Consider the following 25,603-nt stretch of genomic DNA (forward strand, 5'->3'; position numbering starts at 1 on the left):
TGCATCACAAACAGAGGTGGTAAATAAAACTGTTTTTTGGATACTGGTAGATTATGGTTTGTAGGAAATTCAACATTTACTGATTATATTTCAGTGCTGAAGTCACCAGTCAGGTTAACTTGGAAGTATTTGATAAAAATGTAAATATGATGTTTTACTGCAGATTTAAATAATAAATAACAATTAATAAAATAGTTTAAAATAACAGATTTGAAAGGCTCATAATGCAAAATACAAGACTAAGATAAAATAAATTAACAGATGTTTTCTCACTCACCTCTACTGGTATAATACCGTGCAAATGGTTTGATTTGTCGAGGTTTTGAGATATTAATAATGTCAGAACTCATTAATCAAAATAAAGAAAAAATAACTGAAGATCTCACAGCATTGACATCTGCAAATATGTTGACACAACAATATTATGACACACTATAATACCAATGTATGTTTTATTACTGCCAGCATGTGCAACAACAACAACAACAAAAACGTCAACACTGGTAATGTAGGTTTTTGGAAGGTGAAAGTATTTTTCAAGGTTTAACTGATTACATCAACTACATGGTTGCAAAGAAGTGATTTAAAGTAGCCGTGTGTAGAATAAAAAGTATAATTTTCATGATTATGTTTTTATTTGTGTATTATCATCTTAAACTAACAGTTATTGGGATACAGGGATCCTGTACATGTAGACTTTAGATGCTGGACACCATTAAATGCAGGTGGTTTTCAGACGTTCCTTCAGTGTGAGTGCTGCTGCACATGTCTGTTGTTGCTGCTGAGCAGTTTGGGGTACGCTGTGTCGAGGGAGCGTCCTCGTCTGTAGACCACCAGCTCCAACTGACACTGGTCGATGGTGACCAGCACCTTGGTGCTCCTCTCCGTGCTCATGAGGAAGACGACGGTGAAGATGGCCATCTCAAACTCAGGGCTTGTCCCGATGAAGGCGCTGCCAACAGGCTTCACCAAGCTGTGCCAGCTGAACTGGAGGTTGAGGACATGGTCGTCTTGATCGGGCTGTGGACAGAAACAGTCATTTTAAAGACAACAGGTTGTGTTATCAGGTCAAACATGTCCCCCTGATGAACTGTTGCACTTACTAAGTCACGGGCGCTGGCTTTGTATCCTTTGTAGTCCAAGTTGCTGTTCTTTTCTTGCAGGTAGAACTGGATCCAGTTGTGGAACCCAATGATGTCTGTTCCAAATTTAGTTTCTCCAACAAACACATGCTCGAATCCACAGGAGTCCATGCTGATGAAGGTTTCCATTTTAATATACCAAGTAAAATTAAATATTAATTCAATGATTATTACTGTGCTTTCTGTACACACACTCATTTAATGACGAATCAAATGAAAGGACAGTATTTTATGGGTTGTTTCAGTATCTCACCCTGCGTTTCTCTGTCTGTGGTAAAGGTTGAACCAGATCAATTTCAGTTGATCCTTAAACTGCCTCAAGTTAGACCTGGACTGTCCTTTACTCACCAGGTACTGATGAGCTCGCTGTGGACAAATCACATCACGTTAATAGCAGCAGAACTCAGAAGATAGAGGCAATCACATGTGCAAAATGAGAGAAAACGGTTTGGCTACAAAACAACTTTGAAATGTCCAACAGTCATTTTAACTCTGCCTCTTTTAACGGCAGGTAAAAAGGATTAATTTTTTGGGATTACAGGCATCTCACTGTTTAAGGATGCCACACCTTTGTTGAACAAGTTACTCCACGCATGAGAAATACACATATACTTAAACTCATTAAGAAAATATAGATGGTAACGAATGATTGATTGTGTGTCAAAATTAGAAGAAGATAATTTCATTCATTTAAAAGATTTTTAAAAAGAAAGAAAAATGAGGTGCCTCTATATTCATATATCTTAAAGCTTGATTAAGAGAAACCTAAACCTGTCTTGTGGAGAAAGAGTAAAAAAAGCTTTTGTCCTCATGCAAACAACAGTCATCTGCTCCCTCTTATCTAAGCCTTTCTTACAAAATACTACATGTCCATATTTTTCCTGGGATTCTCTTTGGGGAGACTGTTGAGGCCAAAGCAGCATTCCACAGCTGCAGACAGATGTTTTAGATGTTGTTCTCTCTCTAACATGTGTTCAGTGTCGCTCTGAGGCAGGAAGAGACAAAACTCTCACTGTAGTCCAGCTCCTATTAAATGTGGGGAAACAAAAAACTAGAAACAGCTGTTGGGAAACAAAACTACTTTGTTTATATGTGTTGTTACATGATCTTCTTTGTGTGAGAGGCCTGAGACATGGAAAACAAATGGGGAGTAGAGGAGAGATGGGGAGTGAGTGAATGGTGGTAAAAAGGTGTGATGCTTGTTAGATGCAACTAGTTGTAACATGTCGAATGCACCTTCATGACTTCTGTCTGTAAGACGGCATCCAGGAAGAGATCAGTCTCACGCTGCTCTTCTGCTGTGACTCGCTCGGCCACGCCTGTGGACCGCTCGTAGTTGTCCAGCAGAGTCATGAGCCCTGCCGGTACAGAAATCACATTGACTGCACTGAGGTCTGCTGATGAGTGAGACCACGTCCCTCCGTTCTGCTGCACTTACGGGAGGTGGTGGTGATGTTATTCAATTTGATCTCATCTACGTTGGAGAACAAGGGCTGGGAGGCACGGTCCTGAACAACGTGGGTGCCCGGGCTCACATAATTGGCTCTGCCCTGTACAGTTCAAACACACAGCACAACACTTAGTAAAAACAACAGTGGGAGTGTTGTGTGAATGAGAGTGTGTACTGTACCTGGACAGATACGGTGTAGTCTATCCCAGGCGTCAACCGATTCACATCCAACCTCCACAGCTCATTGAAAAGGGTGGTTAGCTCCTGATTGACAGCTGGTCTGTTACAGACAGAGGTTCAGTACAGACAACTACAGATATAGAGAAACGTGATCAGCACAGACACTGAAAAGACATAATTGTTAGTTTACTGTACCTTTTTTTACATTACATTTCATTTAGCTGACGCTTTTATCCAAAGCGACTTACAATAAGTGCATTCAACCCCGAGGGTACAGACCGAGGACGAAAAAAAAAAAGAAAACTACAAAGTGCTATAAGTAAGTGCCATTTAAAGTGTTAGTTTCAAACGTTTTTAGTATATATATATATATATTTTTTTTTTACCTTGCTGCCTCCAGACCACTGAGAATCACTGCAAGGACCAGGACTCCACAAAACCTTTACAGACATTTGACACAAGTTAGACACAGACAGTAAAAGTAGAGACATAAAAAAAAACTTTTTAAGATTGTGACAATTGAGCTAAATTGAACTTGTGTATTGGGAATAAATTCTCTTCCAAGCTAATATGAGAATAAAAAATGAAAATACATACATTTTAGCCATGATACTTGTTGCACGCGTCGTCTCCCTCAGCTCGAACTGTCTCAGACAACTCACTGTGTTCCTCTGTGGTTCTGCCTCCAGCAAACACTGGGACCAGTTGCATTCACTGCGCATGGGCGAATCTGGACAAGCTGAGGTTCACTCATTTCAATTTAAGACAGCAGAGGGCGCTTTGTCACAAGGATACAGTTCTTCTCAAATGATTCCAGGCATTTCTCCAAATTCTAAAAGGCAGTGTTCAAAACTTGGACAGCTTTCATAAACATAAACATACATTTATTTTTATATTGTTTACACTTTATCATCCAAGACATTTGTTTCGAGGATGTGGATAACTTATTCATTGTTGATCTCTGGCATGGCCATGTGCGTGTTTCTTATATAATCCAGTATATGGGACTTTAATCTAACATGTTCACATCTGTAATTAGTATTTAATTTAGCACAGATCCAAATCATCTAATTTTGAAGAGCTGTATTATTATTAAATTGTGTTCACAAGCTCCATGTTCCTGGACAACTGGGAACATGGAGGCTTGGCAGAGGTTTGCCCCTTGAACTGGCTTCATATACACCCATCCTAAAAAATAAAGAATGGTCCATAAAATGACTGGACACAAACTTTTTATAGTAGACAGAAAGTAGGAGTCAACATTGTGTTTGATCTGTTTTGTCTGTCCACACATCGTCACGTTGACTCGATGAAATCCTCCAGATGAGTCAGAACAGACGTGGTTTCCATCGTTTACACCTGATCGACATTTACATTAAAAAAAAAATCTGACATATCGAAGAGGATGGTGTCACCACGTGTAGGTTTAAATGTCTGTCGAGGTGGGAAGACAATAAAAAGACTGAACCCTCTTCTGAAAAGGTAAATATCAACACATTTCTGTAAAAGTTATTTATTAATCTGCCCTCCCCCCTTGACCTGGAGGTTGTTTTATGCAGATTTCAACATGAAAACAGAGCAATGATTTAAAAACAGGCATTAGACCTGATAATTATGTTGTATCTGGTGTGTGTAGTTAAGAATCCAGACATATACAGGCTGCTTTATTCTTTAATGGCCTTGTTTTGTAGAACAAACATTTTTCCCACATCTCCCACTGTGCTCATTCATAACTTGATTTGATGATGAGGAAAAGCCCAATTGATTTAAATAACTTTATTGGTCCTAATCTTGATCTAAACGTACAAAAAACTATAATAACCCCACACAATTTACGTTCTTAGGTATGACCTTTACAAAATTATTACTTTGAGACATTATCTAACGTCACGTTTAAACTCTTTCCAAAAATAACTGTGAGCCAACAGGTTTCCTTTAAAAATCAGTTTGCGGTTCTAATAGAAGAAACAACAAACCCGTGTATAAATGTGATGGATTTTAATACCATGCCATGATATTCATTTGTACAATATGATATGTAACGGTGCAAATGCATGCAGAGTATTACTGTTGAGTGAAAACCTGTCAAGTCTCCAGGAGGAAACTTTATAAGACAATTATTAATTAGCAGGTTTTAGGTCGGTAGAAAACATAGCAGCTGTTTCAGAATCATTACTACTGTCAAAAAACAGGGGAAATCTACTCAGCATATTGCTTCTATAAAGTTCACCTCTTTTCCAAAAATTTCTACAGTCAGAAGTTTAGAAGACATATATTAAATCTATATGTGCATATTCTAGAAGTCATCTTTCTGCTGGTTGACACTTTAGTTCCTCCATAAAAACAAAGAAGCCAGCACATAACCGAGTACAAAATATCTCCAGAAACCAGCTGGCAGGCGAGCAGTGGTGTTGCCCCAAATGTTCCCTCCATCATCACACGACAATAAAGGAGACAAAGTTCAGGAGTCATAGTGGGCGACTGGTCTTTACGTTTAACAAATCCATTATCTAAAAACTGAGAAAAATAGAAATACACTAATACTTTTGGCTCATCTCTGAATGTAACACTAAAATGAAACGTGGGAGCGTTGTTGGGTCTTCGTGTGGCTGGAGAGGTTTGGCACAGAGTTTCATTCACAGCAGGACCAGGTCTGGAGGGGCCGACGGTCTCACGCGTTCGAGTCCTCGTCTGTTACACTGAGGCTCGGGGAATTCGAAACCACTTTGAAGAATTCATCGTCTTTCAGCATGCTCTGGTAAAACACAGGACAAACAAAATGTTTTGACTTCACAGCCACAATATAAATAAAATATATAAAAAAGGTGTGAACAAGAACTGTAGATTCTCACCGTCAGGTTTTGAATTTCCTCAGAGAAAGCTCCAATCTGTCTCACAGTTCCCTCAGAGTCCTCCATCTGAGAAAGAAGAGAAGCAGCTTTAAAACAAAACAAAAAAACCTGACACTCACAGTAGATAATAAAAACCAGATACACCCAAGGAAACACTGGTGAAAACACACAGAACAAAGAACAATTGTGTGTTTTTAGTAAATGTGTTTTTTATAATATGAGAACATGGTGGAGTTTACTTGCCTGTTCGAGCCTGTCGAGGTCGTCCTCGTAGATTTGGAGCTCGTAGCCTTTCTGGAAGCTTCTTCCCTTTGGCATCTCCACGTCCATCGGACACACGTACTCCTCACTGTCCTCCTGCTTCTTCTTCCTCAGACTGCCAAAGCTACCAAAGGACAGCTTCTTCGGCTGGTATGAGAAAAAAAAGAGAGAAAAGACAAATACACAATTTATTTAGCTACTTTTTCTGTAGTTTTTTTAAGAGTAATGTTACCCATTTCTTTCGTTCATTATAATGTCCTATTTTCTCTTATTGTCTGTGATTAAATGATGAATGAAAATATAATGTCGATAGTTTTCTTGGAGGTTTTACTGATATTTAACATCTTTTCTTTCTGTGTAGTCCAGGTACAAGCAGTACTGGAGGATGAGCAGTATCCTCAGTATCACATGTAGTACCTTGACCTTGGTGGTGGCAGTAAGCAGAGTGTAGTCTGGGTTTTCGAGACACTCCTGTTTGAGCTGCTGGGCCTCGGAGCCAATGAGCAGGTTGAAATGTGTGGCGAGGTGGCGACGCAGCAGAGTCTTGTTTGGGGGGATGTTCAGAAGCAGCGCCATGGTCTCCACGTTGTACCGCGGCTCCAGAACCTGAGGAGAGGGGCAATGTGTGAGGAGCTGTGGATATTTGAGGAGAGTCTGTAATCTCAGGAAAACAGAACAACCGACTCCCTTACCATCAGGCCACCGTGCACACCACTGCCTCTCAGGTTGGGAGCGTATTCAGCGAGATCCACAGAGCGCAGCCACTCCATCACCCTGTGGTTGGTCCACTGTGAAATCTCTGCTGGAGAGATGTTGTTCTACACGCAGAAAGTGGAGAAAAGAGATGAATACATCGAAACTAACAGTATATTTGAATGTAGCCATTATTAGAGGCACGCTGCTAAAACCTCATCAGACGGACGACGACGCAAGCAGTTGGGCTCGTAGTTGTTGAGCCGGAGAACTTGAATAGCTCTCTTGATGCTGAGGTGATGCAGGACGCTTCCCACCTTCAGAGAAAGCAGGTCATCCTGAGGAACAAAGTTAGACGTCAGTGATACAGTGAGTGAATCGTTAAATAACCAGAGGCTATCACAGAGGGTGAGACTGTCTCCACTGCAGCTCAGACTCAATGTGTTATAAATCTAATGAGAAGTGGCATTGGAGTTGTCAGAGCCACTTATCTCCGGGGTCTGTGGAGGAAGCGTCTCTTGCCAACACTCACCACTGTCATATAGTGCAGCATGCGGCCGTCCACTCTCCCCTCATCAAACTGGGTCTTATACTGAGGCAGACCAATGTCATCCAGCCATCCTGAGAGAAGGAGCAAAGGAGAAAGCTTCGTCAGTACAGTCTAATCCCTCGACTACACGAGTGCAGATGGGTTCCCCTCCGTTGAAAAAAGAAATCCCATTCAGACAAGATCACAAAACAACTAGAAACATTCAAACAAGCATGTCGGGCCAGTAGGTGCTGATAGAAGCGACATAAAAGCAGTGATTCCTCACTTGTCACCCAGTTGTAGTCCAGCTTTCCCTTATTGTCCTCCTCCTCTGAGCCGAGAGCCTGCAGAGCCAGCTGCAGCTTCTTTCTGTGCAGCGGGTGTTTGATGCCCAGCTCCTGAAACACCCACAAGTAGATGAGTGAGAACTATGCAGCCCAGGGTGCTTCTACACAGAACAGTCCAACACCAACAAGAATCCTTTGCCTGCCAGCTTTGGTAAACTTATTAAATTATTCTGCCTGGTCTCACCCTCTCCAGGTCCTGTTGTGAGGCCTGTAGCAGCGTCTGTCCAGAGGAGATCCAAACACGAGCCATGTTCACGTAAAGACCCAGACCCTGGCCCTGCAGCCAGTTACACACCTGATCCTTTGACCAGCGTGCAAAGGGAGCATCAACCTCACTGAGAAAGAAAAAGTATAAATTATGAGATATTACATGCTTTGTTATCCTGATGGGCTGCTTTGTCCATCGTCCCTGTATGATCTCTATATTTCATTGTACCGCAGATTGAAAACAAACATTCCGAGTCTTATTATTCAGGCTGAATGCACAGACTCACTTGTTGACTTGCTGGAGATCACGTGACCAACCCAGTCTGGGTCCTGCTGTGGCTCGCACACCACCGCGCTTGAACTCACCCTCTGATAAGTTGTCATCCAGGGTAAATGTGGTAGACTGACTTCTTTTTAACCTTAAAAATATGTCATTGTTAATATTAAAAACACAAATTAAACTAAATCCAGTCAGACAGCAGTAGGACTAATACAGGATCTTATCTGCACACTTTTATATATTTGTAGCTGATATTGAAGAATTACATCTTCATCCATTATTCTACCGGCATTTAAATAGTTAAAATAAGTCTCTTTTATGACTTAGTAATGAGTGGATTAGTCGTGAGTTACTTAAAATTATGAGGTTGTGATCCTCAAGTCATTTTCTACTCACTTTCCAAATAGTTTCATTATTCCTTTGGATTTTTTTTTGCCTTCTGGGGTGGTAGGGAGCGTGTTGGTACTGTCACTGTTAGCAGACTGCTGTGGCAGCCCGGCCAGATCCAGATGGTCGGTGCCCTGTTGCTCTGTTTCAGCTACACAAACAAATTCCAACAGAACATCATCAGCATCAGTGTGGGAAACATACACAGATCAGTGGAGAGAGAGCCGCTGCACTGGGCCAGAAAACACTCCTAAAACAGACTGAGAGGTCAGAGCATTAAAGAAATGTCCCGTATAGCGAACAGTACATGCATTAGTTTATGTCTGACTGAGTCTGGAGTAATAACCTTTTATTTCATTAGGTATAAAAGAAATTAGTTGTTTTGTTTTAGATTTTTAGTTTGGGTATTCTCTGGGTTCGCAACTTGAATTTGCATTTAGGAAGAAAACAGGGTGTAAACAAATACATGCAGGCAAACCAACATACACAATAGACTGGCTGAATGCTGGACAGTCAACATGTGAGCAGCAGAGGGTACTGACAGGGGTGTGGTTGTTAAAGTACTGCAGCTACTGAAACGTGATATGATAAATAGATGTCAGTTGATGGATGATTTTAGAAAAAGGCAAAGACGTATAACCCAGCAGGATATACTCTGTAGTTTCCTTTGCTTGGAAAACTACTGCAACGCTACAACGACCCAAGGTCAATACTGTACCTAGCATAGGCGCACTCGCACTCCGGCTGCGGTCTTCACGTGTTACAAAGCACACGCAACACACGACAGGGTCCAACAGAGAAACAACAAGACAAGAGGGCAGATATAATTGAAATGACAACAGGATTGGGAAGGTGGAAAAAAACAGACATGTGTACAGTTCACACACAGACACACAAAAAAACAAATGCACAGGACGAAGGGCAAACGACAGCACAGAAACAGACTTCCATAATTAAATGGGGACCACAGGTTGTGTGGGCTGCAAATTATGGTCCATAAAGTGTACACCATGGGTGTGGCTTGAGAAAATAAAAAGTGGTCATGGGTAAAAACGAAAAATCTTCAAGAAAATCTCACTGTGTCATTAACATTCAGTTAGAGCCTAAGCTCACTTCACTGAACACACAGTAAACTAAGTTGCTAAGTTATATGCAATGATCTTACCAAGGTTGGGAGTGCTGCCGGACTTTTTGCCACCGCGGATCTTGAAGAAACCTTTTCCAAAAGATGATCGAGCTTTTCTCGAGCCAAAGCTGTCGTACTCTGTGTTGGCGGGCAAAGTGGCCGAGGGACTCAAAGGTGGCTTTTCACTCATCTTACCGTTTTCCTCACTTGGGCTCTGAAAGAAGGGAAAACCGTACTCACATACAGCATCAGTGTTTACACATATTTTGCTGGAAGCTCTGGTTAAGTGGAAAACTCAAAAAGAGTTTGCTAATTTGATTTAATTATAATATATGAACACCTGTCTGATATACAATTATATATATATATATTTTTTTTTTTCATAAAAAGGACTTCTTTCCACATATCATTTTTTGGGGGGTTTTACCTTTTCATTATTGCCCTTATCGCTCTTATCCAGCTGTTCCTGGCTGCTCGTCTTTGTGGTATCTTGGTTACTGAAATGAGAAACCACACCAATAAACACTTTCATTCATGGCAGAGAGGTTGAGATAGTAAACGTGTGTCACATGGTCATTAGAACCGGCAGTGTGGTGATACAGGACATGAACTGCTGTTACACACATTGTTCTCATGTGTTAAGTATAGAGGGAAACTGTTAGAGCTCCTCAAACCTCGTGCGACTGCAGCCTATAGACAGAGAACACTACTGTTTGCAATGTGCTGCTCTTAGGACAAAATATTGGGATATTATTAACACTGTGAAAAAAGTTAAATCCCTGTTTCTTTAGTTTAAAAACGAATAAAGACCCTCAAATGACACACATCAGCTACACACTGGGCATTGCATTTATGATTATGAGTAGTGTTAAAGTTATGATGTTCAGCATCTACTGGAAAATCTCTGCCAAACAGTAAAGCATAGAATTGGAGTGGGTGTAGGGAGTTTCAGGTTGTACCTCTCCATGTCTGTTGGTGAGGACTCAGACACTCGTTCTGGGTCGGAGGGGCTCGGTGCAGGTGAAGACTCGTCACTCAATCCATTTAGACTTTCCAGCTGAGCCCGGATCAGAATGTGAAAAGAGAACAGGCGAAATTAGACTACTTAGAGCTCAAAGTCTTAAAACATGATAGTACAAATCAACACACACGACTGCTGGACTGACAGGAGATGTTATTTCATTAATTGGACCTCGTGCCCTTCAACGCTCGTATCCCAAGTGTGAAATTTACCAGAGTTAATGATGTTTTTCTGACCACTTTAGAGTTTTATGCGATGTGAAGCAGCTCGAGGGCAAGAAAGGTACAGAGCGAGAACCAATTAACAACAAGCACTAAAGCAGGAAGGAAATACCACTATAATAGTTTAAGGTTTCCAATAACCGTTTGTTAAATGTCTTAAATCTCATTCTACATTTTGAGAATATAAATTAAAAAAAAATTATATTTCAATACAAACCAACAATATATTGTTAAAATCGTGTGCTGTAAACCATTAGAATTTACTTTAACCCCTGACTTGTGATAGCCACACTGCATCATATGATTCTGTACAAACCTCATCCGGACTCATCCTTTTCAGTTGCTGAACATCTGTAGCTTCATTCCTTTCTGGCTCAAAGGACATGGGGATGTTTAAGAACGCAAGTGAAGCATCACCAACATACTCGTTCTCTTTGGTTTTGTCTGGAGGGGAGAACAAATAAGAGACAACTGAAATTACTGTATGCTTTGACTAGTAAAATAAGAATCTGCCGTTTTATTTGGCATTCATCAACCAATCACAGAACTCATAGGAAAACAAGGAAATAGATAAAAGGGGCTGCTGTTTGACAGCTGATGCAAGAGATTTCTATAACAATGGCAGTTTTCAAATTTTTCCGTACTCTAAACACCACAGATTTGTCATAGATTTTAGAAAAATTTAAAAAGAGCACTAGATCCCTGAGGAAAATCAACAATGGCTTTTATATTATGACAAAATAAGGCCACTTGTTGTCTTAACATTTGAAATCGGTCTCAAACCTATGATATACTTTGAGAGTAATTTAACATACATTCGATCTGTGGTAAAACGTAAACCTGTCAAAATTAAACTTATTGCTTGTGCAGCCGACCTACTTTAGTCACCAACACATTAAAAAGGTCAGTGTGTAGGATTTTGTGAGATCTAGTGGTAAAGTTACATGTTGCAGCTGAAGACACCTCCCACTCCAAACATGAAGGAAGACCTAATGTTGTAGTAGTTATTACAAATGTGATTAGTTTCTCCATTCTGGGCTACTGTAATAGACATTGTGGCCTCCTTGGAGAGGACCTGCTCCTGATGTTGATATAAAGTATTTAAATATAAAAAGGCCCATTTTGGGGTAAAGAAAACAACCATTCATACAATTTAGGTGAAACTCACGAGTGAAAACATCACTAGGATTATTTTATATTAAATTTCTGAATCCCTTTCACGTAAATCTTACAAACCGAACCTTTAAAATTCATCATTCATCTACTGAGTCTCACCTTTCTTCCCCTGCACGGACATCACCATGTCTTGAACTTTCTTGTACCGTAACAGCGACTGTTTTAGTTCCTCAATCTTACGATCCTGCAAAGACGAAAACAATTTAAAACGCACAATGAGGACAAGTTGAATCAATCGATTTGTTAGAAAGTGGAAAAACTTTTCAAATCTACCTTCTCTTCATTGGCTGCCATCAATGATTCAACTGCCTTTTTCATTCTCTGCACTTCCACATCTATTCAGGGGAAACAGTGATTACAGACAAAGAACTGTTGAGCTCACAGTGTTTGAGGAGGCTGAGAAGTGGAGATGCACAAAAAGCCTGAACACACAGGGTGAAACTTCAAGATTCAGACCAAACTGGCTGGAATATTCCTGACCGTGATTCCAGTAACATCACAGCCTCTTTGTTTTTCCAAGAATCTTTTGAACATCCTTGTGTGAGCAGGTGGACATATTTCACACCTGTAGAGCATTTTCACTTTTCAGAACGCACACTTTGCCACAAAGCTGAATCAGCAGTAGACCCTCCACATTCAGTGAGTTGGGAATGAAAGTTTCATTTACAACCAGATAAAAAGAAACCAATGTTCTGTTTACAGCCTCCTCTTCAAAGTTTCTACCTATACTTGAAACCATAACGGATCAAATTAAATTTCAGTTAAATTTGATGCTTCTAATACAAATAAATTATAATAATAAACATTTTAACACATTTAATGGGAAAATTGGTCGAGCTATGTTTTTTATTCCTCCTAGCATTTGCCTTAGTATTCTGAGCATATTACATTTGCCTAAAATGAGATATAACACACAATGTGGAATTCTAAACGTTTTAATTGACAGACTATTATTATTATATTATTATTAATCATTTCTCAAACTTTCTAAAGATGTTTTGATAATATTGATGTCGTGAATTATTTTGCTCATGATCATTATTAACTGAAAATGGGCATATGTGGCCACATTCTTTTAGCAGTGAGAACTTAAATGTGTCCTCCTGAGTTTCATATTCCCAAATACTGATGACTGACATCTACCTGTTGATGCAGGTTAATACCAGGGCCGTTCTTAGGGACGGAATGTGTGCACGGAGGGAAAAATAAAATTGCTCTACTCGGGCGAAGGATCACTGACGGGTCAAGGTGCAGACATGAAGACAACACTGATTAACAACGATCCTGTCACACAGCACTGCACATGACAACATCAAAGGTTAGCAGAGCACACACTGGCTTTTGGTGTGAGCAGTACAGAGGAGGATGGTGCAGATGATTATTATTGGAGGACATGAGGAGGGAGGATGAGTGAGCAGCCTGAATAGATATGACAAACAGTTCATTCCTCATTCCTGTTGAAAACAGAGAAGCAGACATTCCTTGTTGCTGTTCCAGGCTGGAAACTAAAAACACAACGATAACACACACAGGCTGTTTGATGACTTTGGATTCGTTCAGCTCAAAATGGGAAAAATAAAAGTGTCACAGAGGTGTGGTGCTCTGTGATCGGGTATTAGCACTCTGATGGGTTATAATGGACAAGCAGAGTTCACATGGCTCATGCTCGTTCATGCAAACAGGGGTTGAGATGGGTGCAGTAATTGAGTGCAATGATAAACGCAAACATAAAACCCCCCTTACGTTTCTCTTTCAGCCTCTTTCTAAGAGTTTCATCTGGATGAGACACTAAACAGGACAAAGAATTATGAAACAAACACTGGTTGGTGGCAGATTCTGTCGTCTGCTTTGCTACGTATACACAGAAATGACCACTCCATCATATTAACATCAAGTTGAATATGTGAGGTTAATCATCATGCATGTTTGTTTTCAGACAGGCTTGTGAATCAATGGACACTCCCACCTCTCTCTGAGGGATCTGCACTGCTGAAGGCCATGGCACTGAAGCCCGTCTCATCCTGCAGTCTCCTCATCTCTCCGTCTCTGCCCTCCAGCTGCCTTCTCAGTATGGCCAGCTCCTCCTGTTCAACAGAAGACAACAGTTAGGACATCTCCTCCACCTCCGCACCGCAACACTACAAACAAACCACAACACAAGGATTCACCGATGATGACGTGGTGTACAAACACGCAGGCCACACCTGCTCTGCTGTGTGTGGGGTGCAGGGAAAGCACTTATGTCTGGGAGGGCTGAGGGAATGGCAAATACAGGAACAATTATATAAATTAAAAAAAGTACAAGGTTGATTGACCGGAACAGGAATCAAGCATGGAGACTAATTAGATTGTAAGGAGATTTGAATGACGGAAATTAGTAGGATGAGGGAAAAGAGGGATTAAAATATAAGTTTTGGGGAAAAAGCTAAATTAGGATATAGCTCTCATCTTGAAAACTTTAATATGATTTAACTGGTGTTTTGTTAAAGAAGAATCAAAAAAGAGCTCATTGTTCTTTACTATTCATTTAACTGTATGGCACAGTTTAGTAAATCAAGTAATTTCATTCATTTCCAAAAATAAAATTCCTACAGAGCTTTTCTAGTCGTGACCACTCAAAACACTGTCCAGTAAAAGTTACAGTCACACAGTCATTCATACAGTGCTTCTATATGCAGCACTTTTTTGACCACACATACTTCACACACTGACAGTTCAGCCGTTCAGGGTTCAGGTTCTTGCCCGAGGACACTTTGGCATGCAACATGACATCATTCTGCCTAAAAGGGTGAAAAGAAAACTACTGCAAAGCGGATTTCAGGATTTGCTCCTCAAAAATAAAAACAGAACAGGAGCCAAAGGGAGAGGTCAAAACCATAATCATATGGCAAGCACGACAGTCATCCTGAGAAAAGCCAACCTTCATAGCCTGGAGTGTGTGCTCCTTCCTCTGTTTCTCATACTGCATCTGGCCCATTTTGATTTTCAGGCTAGAAAGCTTTGCCATTAGCAACTAAGCAGTAGAGAGACAAACCAGGGAAGAAGGTAGATAGAGATGCAGGAAGTGAAAGATAAAAGAGGTCAAGAAGGTAGAATACCTGAGTTTCAAACCAAAGATATTTAGAGTAAAAACTACATTTAAAAATGGACATTGGTGATCGACAGTCCAAAGTTAATGGCTATTGCAAAAGTCTTCCCCTTTAGGTTTCATTCAAGATAAGACATGGAAATAATAACAACCAATGTCCAGTGAACAAGGGATCCTACAGATCAAATGGAGTCGTCTCAATCATATACAACTTAATACAGAGTCACTGGATTCTGTGAACAGGAACATTTCATTAATAAAATCATACTAGGAGCAGTTATCAGAGGCAGACAGTGATGTTGATAAGATGTTTTTGAATGAACACATAATAGATACATTAATTCAGGGGGGACAACATGGTGGTAGGAATAATTCTCTCTTAACTGGCCTAACCATACTACAGAGCTTGAGACGACAGCTACTGGAGATAAATAAACAAACAACCAGGAAAGAATACAACGTTAGCCTTGAATAGATTTTATATGAAACTCACCTTTGTTGATTTAAGTTTCTTTTCGAAAAGTAGTTTCTCACTCTCCATGTCTGTCAACCTGTACCGCAGTTCGTTAATTTCAAGAATCAAATCCTGAAAGAAGAGAAAGTGCATATCACAGAAATATGGTGAAATAGTTTAACTACTGGATACACGGAAGTTATATTTATACCTGTATAATCCGATGTACATCTGTAAATAAATATATATATATACACACATGTTCTGTGTAGTATAACCTGGAAATTAATTATTTGTTCCTGCTTAACAATATGATCTGTTTGAAAGTGTTCCAAGTTTTCTGCATGGTATCTGGGAGCAGTACCCCCCCCCGCCCACACACATCTTATCACATTAAATGCTGTAACGCTTTTGACCTGACTCCAAATAAGGTCCAGCAACATCTATAATGATTCATCTTTAATAGCAACTAGCACAGCAGGCGGATTTCTCTTGGTTAGTCGGGTGAATGTTAAAGTTTATTTTTCTAATGGTTTGCAGCTGGTTTGGGGCAGACAGTAAAAATCAGATGTCCCTTTCCCACACAGGTCGAAGACAACGTGAATTAGTGTTTGGTGTGTGTGTGTGTGTGTGTGTGTGTGTACTTAGACTTCAAATTACCTCACATACCTCACTGTCCCTAAATCTGTCATCAAAGTTCACTCTGTCCTTGTCAATGTTATTGAGCTTCAGCTTCAGGTTGGACACTTCTGAGATCAGCTCATGCTTCTGGGTCTCCAGAGAACTTCTGCACTGAAGCTCCTACAATGATAAATTAAGACAGATATATATATATATTAAAAAAAAAACTTTGTGAATTATATTGCCCTTGTGGTCTCAAAATAATGTGCACTAAAAGATACATTCACACACATGTTTATACAGCGCTTTTATATGGAGTACTTTATCTATCACACATCATTTACACTGTGGGAGTTTAGTGCCTTTCCCAGGGACACTTTGTTGGGCAGCCCGGACGCACGGGATTAAAACCAAACTCCTCCGCTTGTGGACGACTCGCTCTTCCTCCTGAGCCACAGCCGACCACAAAGCTTCCATGTTCACATTATTTAATAGCACTATGGGTGAAGGTGATGACAACATTCCCACGGGTCACTAAAGCGTTGTATGTAGACTTGTTGACAGTATAATGATGAACAAAAATACAATGGCTCAGTGCTTTGAGCTAAAGGAAGGCATGGACAGTTGCCAACATTATATAAATAGCCAACAGCAAACACAATCAAGTGATAAGAGGAAAATAACTTGCATCTTCCAGCTTAAAGTCACTGTCTAGTCCGAACCAGTGCAAAGCTTTCCCAACTGGGTGACTCCTGAGCTGCATTATATATGAAATACATGCATGCACACACACACACACACGCACCTGTTGCAGCATCTCCTCAGTGGCGTTGAGTTTCTCCCTGTGCTCCTCCAAACACAAGTCCAGATCCCGAATCTTCTCTCCCTGAGCTTCCACCTGGTCTGTCAGCACGCTCACCTGCAGGGAACCATATCATTACTTTTATCTTAAGAGACATTAAAAAGGTCTGTGCTGTAAAAATAGAAACATAAGATTTGAGTTCCTTTGACTTTGTTAAAACTGGATGGGTACCTGAAGCACCAGAGACTCCTTATCACTTTCAAGTCGGGAAAGTCTTTCCTGGTAGTGGTCACCATTACCCAGAGAGACATGTCCATTGGACTGCAGGGACAGAGGGAAACATGGATTAAACAAAGAACCATAAGAGATGATTTTAAGTTCAGACATGGGGAAATTGTTCCGATGAGTTAATTCATTCTGCTGTTTTTAAAAAGGTTTCAGTGAAATGATCTCAAATGAACTGTTTCATATAAAAGTGTGACCTGTTACACAGCTTTACTCTGCTCAAACAAAACCTTACATGGCTGAGAAGAAAGCTCACATTCACTCTGCTTTACACAGAGTGAGTTACAGCATTACACAAAAACTCAGTCATTTATCTGGCCTCCAGCCCATCACTCTCCAAAACAACACTCTGGTTCCCAAGAGGCTGGCGTCCTTCTTGCAGCACACTGGCTGAGACATTGACAACATCAGCATTTAATGGTGCATTCCCACGAAACTGTGTAGAAAGGGACAGTCTTTTTTTCGATTAGCAAACAAGTCGGGTTTTTTTTCTTAGACACAGGTTTGTTTGCCCACGTTTGTCTGTTTTAATGAAACACACAGTGAGCTTATCAAGCAGCAATCCAGATGTGCTAAAAGCTTGTTTGGAGAACATCCTGTTCCATTATCTCAGACAAACCTTCCTCCCCCGATTACACAACCTTTTCTTACATTAAGGGTTTCTTCATTCAATCATATCAAATGTGTATTAAGAGAAAATCTCAAAATAACTCAGCTTTAAAAGAGCTAATTTTATCAGCAAATAGACGATGGAGTTTCAAGATGTTCAAGGCAACTCGAGTCCCATCTTTTACACCTTTTAAGTCTAGATTAATCAGTTATGTGAAATCTGCCCTGAGGCTACACAGAGGAAAACAGAAGAAATATTGATGTTATATGCAAAATGTGCGTTTTCCTGGGGCCAGTTTCATTACTTAATCGAGTCAATGACACTAGCACTGTTATTTTACAAATGTTATGAGTCCCATGTAAATATCTTTGACATGTGAGCTCCTCACCAGTTGACCATGGAGCCACTCGACCAGACTGTCAGCTGTGGAGTCAGGGATCTGGCAGCGCAGATTCTCCCTTTCCTCTGTGTCCATCATCTCCAGGACGCTTCTCAGGTCTTCCAGGAGGTGAAGAGCCCGCAGGCTGCCCATGAAGGGGGAGGTGGGCGACTGGCAGTCGAACATCCCGTTGGAGTAGTCCAGGGCCTTGGAACCTGAGGTGGAGCACAACAGAAGAATATATCATATTAGGAGGAGCTACAATTCAAATAAAGACAGACGTACCGTCTCATACTTCACTGCGTTCTTATTTAAAAAGAAGAGAATAGACAATTATGTAGCTCAGGTTCTCATAGTGATTAAGGCACATTGTAAATATTAATTGTGTCAAACAAGGGTCATGGTTTGACATCTGATCTTTGTAAGCCACATGTTTTTAAGGCCCTTGTGGCAAATTATGTTAAGGCACTCCATTGTATATAAGTTGGTGTAACGAATGTAAAAATGCAACATGGGAGAACATGGCTTAGAGCTACATATTCTAAATGTGGACACAGAGACTGCTGCACTCACATATCCAGAGGTCACATGACTACTATCTAAATGTCAAACCAAGACAAAACAGCAAAGTATCTTTTATCACCATTTACTCAGCCTCAGAGTTACACATCAGAAGCATTGCTGTTTTCAGGTTTAAATGAACGATATAACGATATAAATAAACTGATTTACATATAACTGCCTGAATGAAATGTTATGCTGATGCTTGGAGCTGTCAGAGAACGTTACCTGCTATAATGCCATCCATCTGCTCCAGGGCCGCTGCCAACATGTCACTGGCATCAGCCATCATCTTCAATCACTGATAAATCTGGAAGGAGACAATTCATCTTAATTAATAACAAAAACAAGCCCTCTGTGTTTTAGTCATTATGAAAACTCCATTGATATGTTCATCAAAAATGCTCTAAAATTAAAAACCAGCTAAAGCAGTGTATTGAAGTTTGATTTATAAAAAAAAAAAACTTGATTAAAAGGCTTTGCACTTTAAACGTGTACAGGGACATGAAGGATTTTAAAATCAAAACATTCTTCTTTATTGTGACTACAAACCCAGTAGTGTGATGCACGGATAATAGTTTAGTCTATGGAACAACAAGTCCCCGTGTGCCTGGGATGTAACTATCAACAGTGTAGGAAGAGGACTAATCCTGCAAACCTGTGACCAGTGTTTAGCTTTCTAGGCTTCAAAGTGCAGTGATGTTGGCGTTAAGCGTGTCATTACAAAAAGGTCCCCACCTAGGAATTAGACTACAACTGCAGTACGTCCTAAGCAACCCTCCATGTCTGAAAGGGACTGCGTCCGGTATAACAGCACGTTTGTGAGACGGATTTGTTTGCTTAAAAAAGGATAAGCTGAGTGATATGAAGAAAAGGCCATCCATCTAAATGGTTATATGATAACCAGGGTATGTGCGCTGCTGAGTTGTTCTGTCTTATGTTAATTCTGTCCCGGTAAGATCGATGAATAATGTATTTCAGAATATCAATCAGGCCATTTACGTTTAATATTGGCACAATGAATGTCCTGCCTATGGGACACTGGACTTTTGTTGGGAGCTCAGTGGAGACACATTTTAGTGTCCCAGTGCTGGACATCTGCCAAGACAACACAGCAGTTCCTTTCTCTTTGGGTGTTGAATCAAAAGACACAACACACACACGCACATGAACACACAGTTCTCCACGCTGCTTTTAAAAGGATAAAGATCCAGCTTTATTATCAATAAGATGACTCCTCATTATATCTCTGTTTTTTGTTTACACTGAAGCCAACAGGCCGGCATATTGGCGCCATGGTGTGCGAATTTACACAACATGGCATTTCAGAATCAGAGGTGTGAGGTGTAACACAATGGTTGTCCCTTTAGCCCTGATGTTGATTCAGCTCTGTGACTAACTTCACAGCCTGCAAAATGGCAGAACATCAATAGCCCCCCCCCATACCATGTTTGTACCATTTGCTCAAGACACCAGCTTGAACTGCAACAACTTACCCTAACCCCTGTGGTAACCGTTATGCAAACCTAACCTTACCCTCAACTTAAAACATTTCTTCACCTTAATATTTAATGACTTACATAATGGGAACTTGTGTTTCGGCCATAAATAAAACCTAGAACACACACACACACCTTTTCCTTTAATCAGCTGCCTCCCATCCTGGGAGTGGCCAACACTGGGACATAGGACCATTTTCAAACCTTGTAGAAACCACCCACAGACCATACACTGTTATTTCAGCATTCCTGTGGTCACATTTTCCGTTATGTGTAAAATAAGCATGCACTAAAACATAAGAATCGTCACAACAAGCAGAAGGCCATGGAGAGATGAGAGGAACCAGCAGGCCACCAGTCAGCTCCGTATTAAACTGCTCAGTGGTTTCTGAATGTGGGTAAAAATACTTCTCTCCAGCTGCCTAAAGTAAATGTCTGTCCCATTTCTTAAACAAATGGGAAAAGCAGATATATACCATGGCATTTAAAAAGGCAAAACAGTATTCAGAACAATTATTTCCAACTTGGGTAGAACGTACAAAATCAACAGTCATTTCAAAAGGTGACATTTAAAGAAAATGTCATGCCCACTGAATTGTGAAATACCTACAATCAGCAGTAGCACATCAGGGCCATGTTGTCAGAAAGACATGTAACGTTAGACAGAGGCAGAAGGAGATCAAGAAAAATGTGAACTACATTTCTCCAAACACACTGATGCAATTTGTTAAGCAAAAATATTCTATGAAGAGAAAATTAGGACTGAGATCTACAGTCATTTTCATTGTTTAATAACATGTATTTTTCTCACTCCATTGATTAATAATTTCCATGAAATGTCAAGACTGAAAACTAACAATCACCATCTTGAGACCCAATCCACGATTGAGAAGAATCTTTAAATTCAGAAATAATAAGCAACTTGCTTGAAGACTTACTTTGACAAATGAATGGCAGCTTTTTCTTCTTCTGTTAACTGATTAGTCAACAAAATCATGTAGCAGACTCCAGTGAAACCTGGATTGGTTTTACTATTCCAACAGACTAACAATTTAAGTCATACATGAACAGCAGATTAAGAACAGATTTTCATTAATGTGACATCTTGGACAATTTATCCATAGCAGTGGTGGATCATTGGAAAAAGAGAAGGGAAGAGGCCCAACTTCATCCAACTCACGCCTCTCTAGAGTCAACAGCAGAACTCCAGCCTTTACAGAGCCTGGATTGTGATGACTCAACTTGGAGCATAAGGCTGGAGGGCATCCCCCTTAAAAAGAACCTGAGTCAGATTTTCTCTTACACGAGACGGCCCAATATGGGTACGGTTAACACATGGCTTTTAGAAAGCATACCTCAAACACACCGGCCAAGACCAGACATGCTGCTTGGAAAACCTGCTGTCCATGTGTCAGTCGGTGTTAAGACCCTGTCTGTGCCCTGGATGAAGCAGTACAAGTGCTCACAGAGTCCAGCACAAAGAACACCTAATTACAGAGGAGTTCACCGTGCCTCCATGGTTGGGGAATCAAAGGTAAACAAAAGAGAGGTGTAGAGCCAGGAGAGAAGGTGATGGTCACCTGCATGGTCATTACTAAAAATAAATAAATCCATGTCTGTTCAACCATGGTAGAAAACGTACTTATCTGTTATATTTCAAAGAAGAGCAACTAATGATCAACTGTACGAGAAGAACATTTTCAGCTCTATTGTGTTTTGGAGAATCGAAGATGACGAGATCTGTACCTGTGTTGGCTCGGCCCTGAAGTATCCATCTGTACAAGCCCACTCTCAAAGGAGACATCTCAAAGATCCCAACAAGCGAGCATCACGCTCAAAAACAAAGTGTCACTGTCTGGCCTTCTAGAAGAACCACTTACAGCAACCAGAGGACGCATACAGAGGCCTATTGTTCGTGGTATCAGGGTATTTTGACTGTAGGACAAGGGGCAGACAAAAGATGGGGGGGGAAAATACACAAAGCAAAGCTACAGTCTGCACAACACTACAGCACCTGCCTGCCTGCAGCCTGTCTCCAGACCCGAAGAGCCACACAACAAAACATTCAGAAAGCAATCTTGCCCTTTGGTGAAAACAGGCATATAATTCATGGAGACATGCAGGGAATAATGAGCACAAGGGGGAGAGTGGACCGCTTTAATGGCTTTTCAGATCCATCAGCTTCGGTCCCTTCAGGCAGAGAGATCCTACGTAACCCATCCTCGCTGGACACTGCACAGAGAGGGCTCTCGCGCACACACACACACAAACACAAAATGGAAAACAGGATAGAAGACTCAGAGCCACTTGTCTCCGAGTGGAAAAAAGTGTTTACAGCAGTCATGCATCTGGCTTTAACAACGTGCATTGAAACTGGTTACACTGGTGGTAAAATGGCCTGGGGAGACAGGAATTTACAATTCAGACATAACTCATACAGCACTTTCATTTAGCTATTTTTATCCCGATGACAAAGATAAATCCGTGACAGTTTCTGTGGATATGAGGAGATGGTCCAAGCCCCACCGCATAATGACACTTTCCGTGTTTTGAGTCATGCAGGCCTGGACTAAGTGTTTACCTTCACGCAAAGTTTCCGTGAACGAAAAAGCCTAATTCTGACTTGCATACCTCATCCTGTTTTACCTCACACAGTGAACGCTCTATTCTCACTGAAAACCCCAGGGAACGCCTAAGAGTAGCTTCTGTGGGTGTATTCTGGCTCTGACCACAGTGGTGTGTCCGACACAGGATGCTTATGATAATTGTATTAGGGGCACAATGACTGCTATGGTTTAATCTCGTGACAGAGCTAATGTTATTGTCTCCCAGTTTAAGGGTGCATGAAATGAAGCCAGGGGGCTGCGTGTCCAGTGATTCACGGACACAGTGGAGGCATTCATCAGCTGCCTGCAGGTCACCGCTCTGGAACAACCTGCAGCTATTTCCAACCTGGGAAAGCAGGCAGAATACACCTTCACTAATTTTAAAAAAAGGTACACAAGAATGAACAGGAATACGATTGTGAATCTCCAAATTTTCTCAATCTTAAGACAAACTAGAACTATAAACAAAGAAGCACATGTGGGTGATGCAACGTAAACACACTGATCAAGATAGAAATTGAGTTAAAGAGTTAAAAAGCCTCCGTGTGATAAGATCGTCCAAGAATCTTTTTCTGCCTGTACACGTGGAAAAGATCAAATAAAAATTGTTTATGTTTGACAGCAGCGCACATTCTTTTCACATTACTCACAACTGCACTGTGTGTTCCTTTACGTGATGTTGAGCTTTAATTCACTGAATAGTGCACCTGTGGGGCAGCAGGTTGGGTAATGTTAACAGCTGAAGGTTTGCACAGTTGTTTTGCTGTGTATACTACTGAGTCTACTTGATGCAGGTTTGCAGCTCAGCTTCAACCTTTATTATCACACTACTTATATAAATTCCTTGCATTTTTTTTGCTGCAGTCTAAGGAACAGGGGCTTTCCCTCAATTCTGAAGAATAATTAACCTTGTTGAGGAATCCCCCAGAGTTAAATCACACAGGGAGACATCTTTAAATTCCACACCTCAAGATATTGTCTAGTCTGAACTGCACAAAACAAACTGAAACATAGTGAGTACTTCTACAGGGTCTGGTCCCTGGAGTGCAGACATCACTGTTGTTCTGGAAACCATTTGGAGAAAGGGGAGAGTAAACTTTTAAGGAGGTCAACAGGAGGACAATACAACAGCTGATCAAATTTCACACGTGGAAAAAGGAAATAAAATCTCCAGGCACTAAAGCACTAAACTAGCTCACTTAGTTTTACAGTGTGTTTCTACTCGAGTCGGGAGAACAGCACCTAAACGCAACATCAAACCAAGACCTGGGCAACATGTCCAAATATTATAATCTCATATTGGTCGATTACACCACCTCTCCTATTGAATGTCACAGGGATATTTCCTGAAGACAGATTTCTGCTCTTTTGTGGATGTGGAGGTTTTAAACTCTTATTACAGAGAAAGAAAGAAAGAAAGAAACACTCACAAACTGTAATTACATTGCTATTGATTCATGTTATTTGTACAGCACCCACACCCACTATCTCACTTAAGTTTACATAGTAAGATTGAGAGCTAACAATATTATAGAAAACGATACAACATCAAGCGAGGACTTGTTGCAGAACCAGAACCAGGGTGGGCAGACATGTGCCTCGACTGGTAGCTGGGGTGAAGGAAAATGGGGGGAGAGGAAGAATTTGATTTAAGTCCTCCAGAGAAAAATCTGTGAATAAGTTTCCTTGTCCAGCTCAGATCAAACCGGATGAAGTGTAAAAAGAAGTAGCCTCGGGCTGTGGGAAGAACGAGCCTCAGCGTGAGGAGCTGACGTTTCACTGACTTCTGCCATCATACGAGGTTTTTAGACAAGTTTCCTCAAACATTAAACTTTTATCACGAAGTTAAGTCTAAATACAAGTTGCCAGCAGCTTTTCGTACAGTGCAAAGTGTTAAAAAAAGTGACTCCCACGCGGGGATTTAACTACCGGTAACTTGTTGGATATGATGGCAGCCCCCCCCGGTCCCTGAAGGCATCCAGTTAGGACCCAGCACCGAGGGCAGGACCGTCAACACAACACAACACAACTATGACTGGAAGAATAATAACTATTTAAGAAAGTGGACAAACGTTCTCTCCACGTCTCCGAGGAGCCGCCGCAGCTTTGTTCGCTTCGACTCCCGAACCCGAGTTAGTGGAAACAATCACGACAGAGTCACTCACCGCCGCTCCGCTCGGAGAAACCTGGGATCTTTCCCGTTAGTTTGCCTCGTTTTCCCGGTTTTTAAAACCAACTCCGCGGTGTCCGGTTCGTCGACTGCTCGGTGCCCACCAGTGTTACGCTTCCCCCCGGGCCGTGCACATCGCTACGCCATCATGTCGGGAGTGACGGGGGCTTGCTGGGAAAAACTTCGGGACGTCACCGCTGGAAAATCCCGCCCTGCCGCCTCCTGGACTGGGCCCGGATCCCGGAGCGGCTGGTTTTATGTGACCGGAGTCGTGGCGCGTTCACCGGAGCACGAGCACGATTGGACACGAGAGTCTTTCCACCAGATGGAAAAACTAAATCACCGTTAATCTCAACAACAAGCGAGACACGGAGTACTACCTTAAAAAACAACAACAACAAAACTTTGTTTGTCTGTAATACAACCAGACTAAACCACACACATCAGTCGCATCCGATGCACAACGCCCGTGTTGAAAGAAAACGCTGGAGATTTATCACGTTTTTCCTGAAACTCGAAAGCACCAAAATTCCTCAAAGTCTGGGAGGTGCCAGCGTGTCAGTCTCCAGCGAGCACACGCGCCCCCTGGTGGTCTGTAGGTGTCAGGGGTGGAACAAGCACAGTACTTGCAATGAAATGCAAAAACAGTCAAATAT

At 41.2% G+C, this 25,603-nt stretch overlaps 2 protein-coding genes across 8 annotated transcripts; both read right to left on the reverse strand.

The window, feature by feature from the left end:
- Nucleotides 1-435: 435 nt before the first annotated feature.
- Nucleotides 436-3,509, reverse strand: endouc (endonuclease, polyU-specific C). Its single transcript, XM_053426860.1, has 8 exons — nt 3,370-3,509; nt 3,159-3,212; nt 2,773-2,872; nt 2,581-2,692; nt 2,379-2,500; nt 1,396-1,508; nt 1,104-1,254; nt 436-1,020 (listed from the first exon to the last, which is right to left on the reverse strand). The coding sequence occupies exons 1-8, from the start codon at nt 3,492-3,494 to the stop codon at nt 745-747; spliced, it is 1,053 nt and encodes a 350-aa protein (XP_053282835.1). The 5' UTR covers nt 3,495-3,509; the 3' UTR covers nt 436-744.
- A 918-nt stretch (nt 3,510-4,427) lies between these two features.
- On the reverse strand, nt 4,428-25,467 carry ppfibp1b (PPFIA binding protein 1b). 7 transcript variants are annotated; one of them, XM_053426763.1, is made up of 27 exons: nt 24,943-25,467; nt 18,901-18,982; nt 18,121-18,326; nt 17,069-17,158; nt 16,841-16,954; nt 16,075-16,215; nt 15,454-15,546; nt 13,839-13,956; nt 13,616-13,660; nt 12,146-12,207; nt 11,972-12,056; nt 11,013-11,140; nt 10,414-10,511; nt 9,882-9,951; nt 9,494-9,668; nt 9,047-9,079; nt 8,338-8,479; nt 7,949-8,080; nt 7,639-7,789; nt 7,394-7,505; nt 7,111-7,199; nt 6,794-6,916; nt 6,578-6,703; nt 6,303-6,491; nt 5,868-6,032; nt 5,625-5,690; nt 4,428-5,527 (listed from the first exon to the last, which is right to left on the reverse strand). In XM_053426763.1, the coding sequence occupies exons 2-27, from the start codon at nt 18,962-18,964 to the stop codon at nt 5,444-5,446; spliced, it is 2,901 nt and encodes a 966-aa protein (XP_053282738.1). In that variant the 5' UTR covers nt 18,965-18,982; nt 24,943-25,467; the 3' UTR covers nt 4,428-5,443. The 7 variants fall into 7 exon arrangements, with proteins under 7 accessions (XP_053282738.1, XP_053282739.1, XP_053282741.1 ...); XM_053426764.1 differs by having other exon boundaries at nt 16,084-16,215; nt 24,943-25,466; XM_053426766.1 differs by lacking the exon at nt 13,616-13,660.
- Between the last annotated feature and the right edge of the window lie 136 nt (nt 25,468-25,603).

The sequence above is a fragment of the Pleuronectes platessa genome, chromosome 7 (assembly GCF_947347685.1).
Source record: "Pleuronectes platessa chromosome 7, fPlePla1.1, whole genome shotgun sequence".
Classification (NCBI taxonomy): Eukaryota; Metazoa; Chordata; class Actinopteri; order Pleuronectiformes; family Pleuronectidae; genus Pleuronectes; species Pleuronectes platessa.